The 14252-nt window shown below is 41.9% G+C and overlaps 1 protein-coding gene across 1 annotated transcript in view; it reads left to right on the forward strand.

The window, feature by feature from the left end:
• Positions 1-14252, forward strand: part of LOC120844440 (neprilysin-1-like) — a 114156-nt gene that overhangs the window by 48682 nt on the left and 51222 nt on the right. Inside the window, exons 7-9 of the mRNA XM_040216230.1 lie at positions 4019-4090; positions 6621-6760; positions 11682-11919. Coding sequence (XP_040072164.1) covers positions 4019-4090; positions 6621-6760; positions 11682-11919 — 450 coding nt within the window. The remainder of the gene's footprint in view (positions 1-4018; positions 4091-6620; positions 6761-11681; positions 11920-14252) is intronic.

Below are 14252 nucleotides of genomic sequence, written 5' to 3' on the forward strand. Positions count from 1 at the left end.
GTAATGTTCAGCTGTCAATAGGACCACCATGCCTTATACTTTGCAGGGTTGGGCAGTATCGCGATACAAATGTTTCGCATCAGTATTTCAGAAATACATTTCCTATCTATATTTCTGTAACGCGATACATTTTTTCGCCAGTATCTATATTCCTGTATCGAAATACATTTGGAATGTTTGTTTGTATCGCGATACAATCAGGATGAAATGTATTTCGTTACATTTCTTAAGAAATACTCCCCCCTCCCCCCCCCCCCCCCCCCAAAAAAAAAGAACCCCTCCCCCCGAAAAAAAAAAAGAAACAAGTTCGAACGCATTTTTTTTTTTTTTACTTCTGAGGGCACCAGGGTCAAGGGGATGCTGGGGCATTGTTACTGTGCTGACCAAGGTTCCTTTCGATTTTCCAAACTATTTTTTATGCGTCCTCTTCTCTTTCCTGAGAAGTGTTGCGTAGTCGGGTACTCGAACCAGGTGGCGTGCCAGAAGTGGAGTCAGAGCATCTTCTGCCGCCGGTCCTTGGGTAGGGATTTCTTGAGTCATTGTTGGCTGGCATCCAATGCCCGCTGCTAACAGTCTTTCTTGCCTTAGCGTTCACAGTACACCCAGCCGGCAAAGCTGAGTAACATTCCGTTGCAGCACAAGGCTGGTGGCGGTTGACTAGAAATAGTAGGAAGACTCACGCAGTGAAGTTCGACGCATATTCGAATGCATCTGCGGCTGCGCCCGTAATATTGCACGGCTCAAGCCTTCGTGAACGTGACCCGCTGGTCTGGTGATCTGAGACCCAGGAAGGAGGCCAGACGTGGCCTCGATGTGCCCACCCAGACTTCATACTCCTGCGACTCGTCTCGAGCGCGCTGTTTCTCGGACAGTTCGCACCTGTGCCGGCAATATCAGCTCGCAATCCACGAGGTCTCTGTTTGGATAATGCTAGGCAAAACTTGAGGACTGTAATCCGTGCGTCGGTGGCGGAGATTCGGCAGTAGGGACCTTCAGAACAGGGATGCCATCGTATTGCTTTTTTTCAACCGTAACATAAGATAAGACACATCTTCCAGGATGCTTCAGCTGGTCCACTATTCTCAAAAATTCCGAATAACACTACATTCTTCAACTAGGTAACCTACAACGAAAGTACGTCTTGTCCTTTCATACAGCAGCGTGGTGAAGTTTCATGTTCAAGGCCACACCTACAGAAAAAGAATACAAGTTCATTCCACCGTGGCATCAAGTGATCAATGTTGACAGGATTCCCTCGTCAGACAGACAGGATCTCATGGAAGGGACCGCAGTCAGCCCTTGATGGAACGTTTTTTTGATCCCATTGAAGACTCCTTGTCATCCTAAACCACTACCTTCAAGGCAAAGTGCCAAGCCTACGGGAAAGTAATTCCGAGATCGAAAACTTCCACTTCAAACTTCAAGGTTCATCTCAGTTGGCGTTTCAAACTAATTTGAAAAATGTATTTCTCTATCAGCATTTCGGTATTTGTATTTGTGCCCTCCCTATAATGTATTCCTGTATATGTATTTTCAAATACTTTTTCCTCTTTTTAAAATATATTTATGATACGTACCGCAATACATTTTTACAGATATATCTTAGTATCAGTATTTTAGCTACTATTTTTATGCATCCAAGTATTTGTATTTCAAAATACATTTTTGAGTATTTCTGCCCAATCCTGATAATGTGTTTATATGTTTGCCTTCTGCGTCTTCTTGAGATCCAAATTTTGAACAAAGTAACTGGCCTTTGAGTTGCGGCACTCCTGACAGCTTACAGTTGGTACCAAGTTGCTGGTGACCCATGAGGCATAAAGCGTGAGACCGCTCTCAGCCATCGGGAGAAGCAAACGGTCGCCACACCTCTCCGTCTGGCCCGTTAGACTAAAGCTAAAATGCGCAAGCGCATTTTCTAAGTTGGTTGAGTTGGTGTTTAGGCAAAGTGGAGATACGCTGCTAATCACGGGAAATAGAGCCGACAAAGCAACGAGGTTGTGATTGCGCCTGGCACAATCTGCTTGTACACCCCGCTACCGTGATCTCGTCTTGATCCTGATCGTGATTAAAACAGGTTGATACCCTTGATTTTTTTAATAAACTCAAACATAATCTCCTCTGTCCCTTATTTAGGGAATCTGATTACTACACCAATAAATACTAACACTAATTCATTTATTTATTATTCAGACCCGCAACCTGAGGCCTACATTTTTCAGCAAGCCATGCGAGCATTTTTGGCTTGCCGAGTTAAAATAACGTTAGCTATGATCAAGATAGAGGCGTCAGCGCCGCCATCGATGATTTTATGAACACTAAAAATCGGTGGCTCTTCGGCCTCCCTCCAGGTGATATTACAAAAAAGACTCTAAACAGTATTCTTTTTTTAAGTACCTCTATCTAAATGAAGAAACTGCGTGGCAATAAGGAAGTAAGTCGGATATGGAATAATATGACTATTTAAAACAGTCCGTTTCATTAGATGTCATTAGTCTTATATGACCATAAAGCAGATGCGTCGAAAGAGATGTTTCGGAGGCTACTACAGCATTAACAGTTTAATGTTCAACAAAACCTCTCGTAAACTTCTTCGCATATCTCAAGGGTTTCACGCCCTATCAGATATATAGTCAAACCCGTTTATACCGAACAGCAAGAAACGCTACGATCAGTTCGATATAGGAAGTATAGCAAATATAGCAAAAAACATTTACAATGAATATCCACAATGCGTTCGCTGTAAGGCGAGAGCTTCTTTTTTTTATCATCTCTTCACTTCCGCCTTGTTACAACGTGCTGAAAAGTTGTTTTTTTTTTTTTTGTTCTGTTTCGTTTTTGCATGCGTGCAGAGTTTTTTTTTTTTTTTTAGCGTATCTTGCCTTCTGAATCGCTTTTCTTCGAGGGCAAACGCTTTGGGATGAAAAGTTCTTTTTGTGTGTGTGTGTGCGTGCAAGCACAGTGCTTTTTTTAGCTTTCTCGCCTTTTGAATCGCTTCTCTTCGCTAAAATTTGTTCACAACTTGAGCTTTTGGGATTTTCTTTCTTTCCTACTTGTGTTTTGGGGGAAGGGACAGGCTAGAAGACGATTGTTCGCATTTTCGAAAGCTTTTCCGGGGGGGGGGGGGGGGGGAGTTTAATATATTTAATATATTGTTCGCTAAAAAAACTATATTTTAAATGTACTTTTTTAAACTTTCCATGAGTTCGATATTCACAATAATTCGATGTATGTGGGTTCGTTCTAAATGGGTTTCGCTGTACTACTGTAGTTCAATTATCCGTTAAGTAAAATGAGAACTCCCATCATCTGAAACATAAAATATTGCTAGGTTTGTAATACTTATTTCACTAACACCTTTACAGATGCGTTTGAAACTTTTTTATGGATATAACTATTGCCAGGAACAAAGTCTGTTGCAGATTTTAAAGTTCTATAGTTTATACAATCAAAAAGGTCGCCGTGCTGACATTTTGCGACTTTACGGCTATATTTGGAGACCTGTACAAAACGAAGTAATTAAAAATTAATTTAAAACCTCGTCCACCTCTGCTTCAGTATACTCATGACAAAAATAAGTATGAACATTGTTATCGTTGATGGTCCCTTTACTAAACGATAGCTAGCGGAGGAAGAAACGAGTTCGAGCCTTCCTATAAGCGACACTATAAATATGCGCAAGAGGAAATTATAATATGAGCTATTTAAGAGAAAATAGTATCATACTGCCGTTTAAATAAAAGTACAACTTAAAAAAAATATTCAGAGTGATACGAGTAACGATCGGCCAATAACAACATAAATTGAAAAAATCGGTGGGACCGTGACCTTAAGGGGACGGTTTGCGAGCATTCTTGATGTTTATCAACGGGGTTAGTGTATTATCCTTCTATATTTGAAAGTTGTTTCTCGTAGATTTCTCAAATGTTACGTTCGACACCTTCATGAGTCAGATCAAATCTGTGCTTCAAAGGCCATTAAACCTAATAATCTCGAACGCGATTCTTCTTTATTAAAGAGAACCGGTGCACCGCAGGACTCAATGAAAATGACTACACTTGGTAACATTGATAACGAATTGAAGTCGACGGTGAGAATTTTTTTGTATTTCCGTACTTAGAGTTGGATAGTCATTACACAATCTCTAAGAACACTAGTTCTTTTGCCATTTTCTGTTCATCTGCATACTCAAATACTTAAATACTTTACAAAAAGTATTTAACTATAGCAGTACCCCATATTATAATTAAAACTCTCATGTTCTACACTTTATTTATTTGCACGATGACTAAAAAGTTTTCTTTCATTTGGTCGTACAAGAGCAAGCGAACCTTTGCACAAGTTAAACATTAAGGTCATTGTACTGAAAAGCATAAAGCTGCATTATCACTGCAAGCGCAGGAAAAGTACAAACTTGGAATAAAATATTTAAAAAAAATGTTCTACTCTTGGTATGGGGACGATGCAACAAGTACACTTCGTGAAAAGGAGGTATGCAGAAAGCATCTTCGATTTCACCACCACCGCAATTTACTGTTGCCAGGACGAGCAGGTTCACATAAAAGGCACAAATATTAAAATATTTTATTCGTATACCATGCACACTTCATAGCATTTAAAAGTTGTATTTTTTATGAAAATGATCGCAGTATTCTCAAGGTAGGGCGAAATATTTTTTATGAGAGCAAGACAAAAATAAAACGCAGACGTACAAAAAACACTCCGAGCATTTTATTGATAAGGGATGATAAAAAATCGTATGAAGAGTTTTGTATCGAAACCTCGCACAATCAGACTGAGTAATTTGTATTAGATAAAAACAATAACGTTTTGTCACATAAAAAGCTCTTTCTCAATGGAGCCATCAAATTTCATGTTCGTTTTGGAGCTATGAATTATAGTTATCAAATTGTGGTTATCAAATTGTCAAATTATAGTAATAATTAAACCAACAATAAATTAATCCTGTGAATTAATATAAAACTATCAACCCTGACGCTGCCGACACTGTTCTGGCATAAATATGACGTGCTACCTCATATACTTTCAGAGCTCTTTTGTTCTTAACGCGGTTCATTTGAGAAACTTTGTTTAGAGAAGTACTTCATGTGTTTTTCTGTCTTCACTTCTAAATAGTCATCGAAGAACCAGCGACATCATTCCAGAACTGTTATACTCCGAAGTTGTTCATGAAAAACACAGTTAGGTCAGACAAACACAAAACTTTTAATGGCTGGTTTTTGTTTGGAGAATCCTGTATCTTGGAAAGCAGCATGTGAGCCTAGGAAGACTCGAGTTCGTATGAAAATATCAACCCTGTTGATGCCGACACAATTCAGGCATAATTATGACGTGCTACCTCATCTACTTTCAGAGCCCTTTTGTTCTTTCCGTGATTCACTTGAGAAACAATGTTTACAGAAGTAATTCGTGTTTTTAGAGCGCAGCTCTTAGGCGCCCGTTTCCGGCCTGAGCGGCGTCGCCGTCGCCGTCGGCGTAACCAAGGTCACCCCAAGGTCACATGACCCCTCCCAAGGTCATCCCAAGGTCACGTGGCCCCCAAGGACACATGACCCCTCTTAAGGACACATGACCTCCCGAGGTCACGTGACCCCTTCCAAGGTCACCTCAAGGTCACGTGACCCCCAAGATGACCCCCACGTGACCCCCCGAGGTCACGTGGCCCCCTCCCCGAAGTCACGTGACCCCCCTCCCCCCCGAAGTCACGCGACACCCCCCACCCCGCCGAGGTCAGGTGACCCCCCCCCCCCGAAGCATCTTAAAGAATGAGGTGAGGATGAGGAGAAGGAGGAGGAGGAGGAGGGGTGTACCCTCCCCTTAGTACCCTTCCCCCGTCCTCCTCAAGAGCTGCGCTCCAATTCGGCGTTACACGGAGTTGTAAACGACTTTCACTTTTTTAAAGCGCAGCTCTTAGGCTCCCGTTTCCGCCTTGAGCGGCGTCGCTCTCGCCGTCGGCGTAGCCATGAGGTCACGCGACTCCCATGAGGTCACGTGACCCCGGTTACGTCACGTGACCCCGTGAGGTCACGTGACCCCGATGACGTCAAGCGACTCCCGTGAGGCCACGTGACCCCAGTGACGTCACGTGACCTCCGTGAGGTTACGGGACCCAGGTGTGGTCACGTGACCCGGTGACCTTGCGTGACCCCGGTGATATCACGTGAACCCCTTGAGGTCACGAGGGTCACGTGACTTCACGATGGTCATGTGACATCCCGGTTACGCCAACGGCGACAGCGTCGCCGACGCAGCTCAGAGGGTAGAGCAGCAGGCAGGATGAGAAGGTGAGGAGGAGGGAGGAGGGGTATACGCTCCCCCTCAGTACCCTTCCCTCCTCCTCCTCAAGAGGTGCGCTCTAATACGGTGTTACAGGGGGTTGTAAGCGGCTTTCATTTTTTCTATTTAAAGCACCACTTTTATCAACTATACATGGTTTCCACGGCTTTGCATAAAACTCGAACAAACAATGCAAATGTTTGAGTCGATTTCAATCGCCAGGTCAACAGGTTTCTTAATCTTTTGCTAAAAAAAAGATTTTTTTTACAAACTCAAATATACTTGGGTGATTTATATTATGTGTTCGTTTGCTTCCATTGCAGATGATAAACTATAAAGATTTGATTAAAAAGGAATTTTCTACATCGAAGAAAAAAGTTTCCTTACAAGATACCCAAATTATTGTTGTAGAGAGCACTGCGTACTACGCCAAGGTCGAAAGCGCTCTTAAAGACAATGAACAGTAAGCAATTGATAATCTATATTTTCTCTAACTTTACACCACAGGTTATAGAATAACTCCCCCCAAATTTTACGGTGCTAAGCAATGCAGTTCTTAAAAATGATGTGCATACAAACACACAAAATAATATTTATTATCATATGGCCTATTCGTCATTAACAAAATCCTTGTGATGTTTGCATAAAACACATGCATAGTTTAGAATTTAAAAAAATAAAATATGCTTGACAAGCGACTTTAAAATACAATGTTGATGATTTTACATATTTTCAATAAATAGGGTGTCTCAGACATAATTCGAACATAATTATTTATTTTTTAATCCGTGAAAGGTACACTAATGATGTTTGTGAAGATGAGTTATACGCCCAGGGGGATAATCCTCAACATAGGTGGGATAATTATCTAAAATTTAATTATGAAATTTTAAATGAGCAAAAATAAACATGTGGTTCCGATTATAAACTTGCAGAGCGCCTCCGCTAAAAGATTTGAGAAAAAGGAGTGCATGGTTGATGCTATCCTATGCTTCAAGTGAACGTAAAAACAAATTTGTTATGCGAACGCGAAAGGAGGCAAGGGAAACAGAAAAACCAATCAGACACCAAGAGCACGACTGTCTTACGTGTTTTTGTGTCCCTTCTTTCATTTTCCGTTCGCGTACCAAGATGTTTAACCAACACGCTCTACTAATTTTATCTAAGCAAATCGTCGCCACCAGGATTTCACCTTAGTTTCCCCGAGTCCGAAGCGGACGCAGTACCACAAACCATGGCCGCTTCCCCTTTTCGTTATCGCTAGTTATACAAGACACGCATAGAGCTACGCTCGCTTTAGCAATGCGCCGCCTAATAATGCTATTTGTTGAGGAGACGTCCGCGCATCAGTCTCGCTCAGCGCTTTCACGATGGCAGCAGCTGCCGTGACGTCGAACCAGTCTCACGACGCGTCCTGGTATATGCGCGTGTACCTACGCGCGAGTACAACCATCCGGCGCAATCTGCGTTTGCGGAATCACCGTTACCTGATCCAGCTACGGCAAAAAAATTCAGTTTAACTGGAGAAATCAAGAGACACCAAATACAATAAAATGTGCCGAGTAAAATTGAACTTGATATCTATTTAATTGCTATTTATTTCTGTTTACAAAATCTAAACTTGAAATTTATAAGTTGCAGACCACCCGTGTACAACCAATACATCATCAGCCGAACTCCTAGGCACTAAGGCTACCTCTGACACTTGTTTTGCGACTTTGACTCATAGTTGCCAGATGACAGCTGAGCTATGAGGGAGCGAAGCCTAACTTTGGCACTTCTTTGGCATTTTGGGTTCAAAAATGCGAGATAACAGCCTAACTACCTGTCTTTAAGCCTGACTTTTGCACTCGTTTTGCGATTTGGGCCCAGAGCGAACAAATAACAGCCGAAATACTCGGAAGTGAAGCCTAATTCTGGAACTTCTCTGGCGAATTAGGGCCAAGATACCCCTACGTATACTCTTGACAAAGTGGCTCAGATTTGACTTTACTTAGGTTTCTTCGGGCGTCTGAAGGCCCAAAACTCCCAAACATTTGCCAAATTTTGGCCAAGAGCTCTGTGTTACCTGGGATGTTAAATTTACTATAACGAGAACTTGGGATGAGTCCCCAATGCCGATAACTTTGCTTAGTTTCTTACCCGTACGTACAATGGCTGCTCCAATATGTATTGAAAACATCTGTAAAATATAAATCATTTACTTGGAAAGAATAGTGACCCAAAAATAGTGTGCAACTAAAAGACGATAAAACTAAGCGCTGACACACAAGATCAAAAGTAATAAATTTTACAATAAATTAGCAGTCACAAGAAAAACAAGAACAAATCATGCACTGCCATAGAAACATTTAAAAATGCAACAAAAATGCCAAATCAGTCTCACATAAAGCAATCCAGAAAGGGTTCCTTGACATCTAAAACGCGTCTATAATTTATGTTATCATCTTATTCAGATGTCACGTCAAGCTTATGTTTTTCTTGATCTTCAGCATGCATTCTCAATTAAAACAACCATGCACAGCCAAATTTGACGGTAGTAGGGTTTCATTGCTACCGGGAAATATTTTATTTTATGCATTTTTCTGCAACTCCGGGAATCACAGGACAAGACATACTTTATAAGCAATTTAGATATCACTTTCTAAGAAAGTTCTGACTACATACAAAGCTTGTCAAAAATATAACGAGCAAGCGAACTTTAGACGTCACGCTAGTTCTATAAATGTACCTCCTAAATCGCTATTTTTAGACTGGTCCGTCTTATGGTCTGGGCCCAATACCACATAGTCAACCCACCGCATTTCAGACACGGTTCATAAAGATGGGTCAAAACGCAGCCGCACCCGAATGGCATCACTATAAAATGGTCCACACCCTACCAACGCTTGGGTGAAGTTCGAGATATTGGGAATATTTGAGGCCGGCGCAGACTAGTAATTACTACCAGAAAATGTAGAAACACAAAATTCATTATTTTCTTTTTGTGGTTTTTCTCTTTATTCGTATATTTTTAATTTAAAACATATTTTCACACTTATGTCTTGTATACATTTAGTAATGCGTGAGCGTTTTATAAAAAATAACCTGTAGAACAATCGTCCCGTACTATGTTTGAGAACTATAAGTTTAAGATACCGGATAGACCTATGACCTTAATATAATGTCCGTGCATAAAGCCCATTCTTCATAAAGCGTCCGGTACTTATCCTGGAGCAACTGGTAGTATTTATTCATTCATTCTATAATTAGCATAAAAGAAATCATAAAGTTCATAGAAAAGTCCTGCGAGGAAAATTACTTTAGTCCCAGTAAAGTTGACATTTTGGCTAGTTGGTAGTCTAACATATTGAGGTATTTAGCGCACAAGGTAGATAGAAAAACAGGACAGAAAAGAGCGCTACTCACAACTACGTTTAGTGACAAGAAAATAAAGAAAAAGAAAAACCCAAATAATCCGCCGCGGACTCGTGCATGCATCTACCACCAACCCCGCGAATGATAGTGGCTCGTTCATCCAGGCTCGTGTGGGCCCTTCATTGTTTGCTGAAGGAATTCCTTTTCCTTGTTTGACAGCATTACGGATTCTACACTAACACAATTCCTGTCCTCACGGAGGATGTAGAAGGCCTCCAGTACCTCGCGGGTCAATTTGTCTTTGTTCTTCCTCATGATGTTGGTCTCGCCGAACAATTATCTTCTGCACGTGCACTCGCTGCAATGGATTGGAAGATTTCCGCCTACTGTAGGCCTTCAAGGAGTAATCATGCTCCCGGAGTCGGTCATAAGGGCATCTGCCTGTTTGACCTACGTAGCTCTTGCCACATGAAATAGGCATCTCATATACGACGCCTGAAGCGCATGGAAGAAATTTGTTTTCATGCTTCTTGGTGCTCTTGTGTTTTGTGGTACCCTCAGCATGCGCATTGACTCTATGGCAAATTTGAGTCATTCTTAGTGGTGCTGAAAAAACTAGCGCCCCATAGACCCCATAGACCCCATAGCGTCGCAAGCCGCTATAGGGTAAGAGCAGTTTTTTCTGCAGCACAAAAAAAAATATGTCAAATTGTCCCTAGAGTCAATGCGCATGCTGAGGGTACCACAAAACACAAATGCACCAAGAAGCATGCAAACAAATTTCTTCCATGCGCTCCAGGCGTCGTATATAAGATGCCTCTTTCGTGTGGGAAGAGATACATAGGTCAAACAGGCAGATGCCCTAATGACCGACTCTGGGAGCATGGTTACTCCTTGAAGGCCTACAGTAGGCGGAAATCTTCCAGTCTATTGCAGCGAGTGCACGTGCAGATTATTGTTCGGCGAGACCAAGATCATGGTGAAGAACAAAGACGAATTGACTCGCGAGGTACTGGAGGCCTTCTACATCCTCCGTAAGGACAGGAATTGTGTTAGTGTAGAATCCGTAATGCTGTCAAACAAGGAAAAGAAATTCTTTCAACAAACTATGAAGGGCCCACACGAGCCTGGGTGAACGAGCCACTATCATTCGCGGGGTTGGTGGTAGATGCACGAGTCCGCGGCGGATTATTTGGGTTTTTCTTTCTCTTTATTTTCTTGTCTCTAAACGTAGTTGTGGGTAGCGCTCTTTTCTCACCTGTTCTTCTTCCCTTTACCTTGTGCGCTAAATACCTTATATATACTTTAGTCTTGAAGGCTGACACAAAATATATATATATATATATATATATATATATATATATATATATATATTTAATGCATATATGTGCAATATTTTCGTTACCTTGCAAATACCCCACCTGACTCTTGTGCAAACTTAATTATTTAATATGCCTTGCACAAGCTACTAATTGAAACATTTTGGCATTTTCAAGTTTGATTGTTAGGAAACGTTTACGTGCACATGGTAAATATACAAGCTACAAACGCGATCCTTATATCTGAAAGCAACATTGAAAAATGTTGTCTAGATTTTACGAATATTAAATATGCATTGTCTTTATATAAGTGATATGACAGCTTACTAACAATTTTTTGGTTTTTGAGAAATAGAACGTTTGTTAGCCATCTGCCCGAGCACATAAAGTTTATAGGCCAGCGCTACCCATAATATAGCCATTGGTGCGGACCTGCCTTCAGCACTGGGCATGACCAGTTACCTGACCACGCGCGGATGTAGTTTCCACGTACGCGCAGTGCAGACGCCTTGGCCCCTTGGGGGTGGGGAGAGGGGGGGGGTGACAAGTGCGGGTTGGTTTGTAAACAGCGCGTGGCATATGTACATTCAATATAGTACTTGCGCTTTAAAAGCATGACGCAATGACTGTAGGTTTAAAAATGAGCTTACTAAGTTCCACGTTTTACTCATGATGTTTTCTACTCTTCTTTTTTTTTTGCAATACCAGGGAGGTGCTCTATAACTACCTTGGGTATAAATACCTATCTCAACTCGTTAAGTTCTCAAGATCAGATTTGTTTTCCTACTACACAAGTTTCTTGAAAACTGTCGATCCTACTTACAATCAACCACCACAGACGGATTTTACGAGCCTTTGCATAAGGGACCTGATGGTTACTATGAAGCACGCTTTCGGTCAACTTTATGTTAAGAACTTTTTTAAGGACCAACAAATTCGGGACGAGGTGAGCATGTATACTGTTTTGTAATTCTTACCTTTTTAAAATATTTTGAAATGTACACAAGACGTTAGTTCGTGTTAGGGAATATAGGCCAGTGACCTGCTTTCAAAAATTGAGCACCATTTTCGGTAGGTCAATACCAATGTAAATCCAGCTAAAAAATGACAGACGTTTACAATCCCCTGTAACGCCGAATTAGAGCGCAGCTCTTTAGGAGGAGGAGGAGAGGGAACGGAGAAGAGAATATGCCCGTGCTCCTCATCCATACACTCTCCCCCTACCCTCCTCCTTCTCTCCTCCTCCCATGCTCCTCCCCTCCCCTTTGCACCTCCTCCTCCACACCTCCTTCCTCCTCCTCCTCTCTTGAGGTATTTCGATTTGGCGATATACCATGCTAAACAATATATATATATATAGACAGAGAGAAAACGTAGCGCAGGATGGCGAAAAGTATATACGGAAGAAAACGCACTTAAGACGGTTGTTGGAGTTTTCAAAACATATTGTTCGTAAAGTTCGTCGACGTTTCGGCCTGAGACAGACCTTTTTCGAGACTGTCTCAGGCCGAAACGTCTCGAAAAAGGTTTGTCTCAGGCCGAAACATCGACGAACTTTGCGAGGAATATGTTTTAAAAACTCCAACAACCGCCTGAAGTGCGTTTTCTAGCGCGCATATATATATATATATATATATATATATATATATATATATATAAACGAATATGTGCAGATGAATGAACCGTACTTAATCCAATGAATTAAAGAATCCAAGTTTTTCAGGAACCCGCCGAAAGCCAAAAAATGACGGAGCCAGGATTTGAACTCTGGGCCTCCCAATGTCCGGTCGGGTGTGCTAACCACTACACCACTCCACCACTTGGTGGAGTGGTGTAGTGGTTAGCACACCCGACCGGACATTGGGAGGCCCAGAGTTCAAATCCTGGCTCCGTCATTTTTTGGCTTTCGGCGGGTTCCTGAAAAACTTGGATTCTTTAATTCATTGGATTAAGTACGGTTCATTCATCTGCACATATTCGTTTATATCCCCCTCGGAGACCACGTACGATGACGTGAAGTGCCCGTGTTGTATATATATATATATATATATATATATATATATATATATATATATATACACGGTGAAGAGGTTCAACGGGCCGGTTGGACGTAAAACGAAAGTGGAGGAGCTCCAGGAAAGGCCTTTCTTTACTGCACCAATGTTTCAAGCGGGGACCGCTTTTCTTCAGGGTGGGATGGTTGTGAAATGTCCTCTTCTTCTGGTTGATGTCCCAAACGCCCTAAGGTTTAGGATATTTTAAAGTCTTCGCAAAAACACCCGGTATATATATATACCGGGTGTTTTTGCGAAGACTTTAAACAATCCTAAACATTAGGGCGTTTGGGAACAAACTATACCAGCCACGGTGGACGTCACGAACTGCGAAAAACATACTAATTAGCCAGCTAATTAATTAAAATTTGTTAATTAGCTTTTAATTAGTGGAACTCGACATATAGTTCCTATCAGAAAGTTGCTGAGCGTTATCGAAAACCACTAAATCAGTCATTTTCAGAAAGATTTTGAACGCGTAAGAAGAGTAGTAGCGCACTAAAGTTACCACTCGTGGAGCAGGTACAAGGTTAGCGGCTGCGGTAAGGCGTAGGGTGCTTTCATGTGCGCTTCGCATAGAGTGATGGCAACTGCCTGTTTCCCTTTCTCCCACCGCCATCTTGTTCCTCATTGTTTCCCCGTGCGTTTCCCGTGCGCCGGAAAGTGGCCTTTGTGTACATCAGTCCCCCCATCCGAGGGGGGAAATGCTAATCCTCCTTCCGTGGGTTCCACAACGCTGCTCCGAACATGTGAGATAAGGTGCTTGTTTCCGGGAGGGTTATAAGCCCCACGGATTACCGCCGAGACCAAAATGTCTGCTGGTTTGTCGGCGAGTGGTATTACAAAGGGTGGCACCACCTAGCAAAGCGCACATGAAGGCTCCCTAGTAAGGCGCCTGCGCGATTTTTCCGCCTCTTATCTAGCCCCAGCCTCGTACCTGCTCCACTAGTGGTAACTTTAGTACGCTACTGCTCTTCTCACGCGCGCGAAGTCTTTCTGAAAATAATTTATATAGTGGTTTTCGATAGCGCTCGGCAACTTTCTTATTGAAATCATAGGTCTATTTCCACTAATTAAAAAGTTAATTAACAAATTTTAATTATTTAGCAGGCTAATTACTGTGTTTTTGGCTATTCGTGACGTCTTCCGTGGCCAGTAGTTTGTTCCCAATGACAGTTTTTTTTTTTTTTTCAAGCGCCCTAATGTTTAGGATTTTTGGAAGTCT

This window comes from Ixodes scapularis, unplaced genomic scaffold (genome assembly GCF_016920785.2).
Source record: "Ixodes scapularis isolate PalLabHiFi unplaced genomic scaffold, ASM1692078v2 PGA_scaffold13__105_contigs__length_92229423, whole genome shotgun sequence".
NCBI lineage: Eukaryota > Metazoa > Arthropoda > Arachnida > Ixodida > Ixodidae > Ixodes > Ixodes scapularis.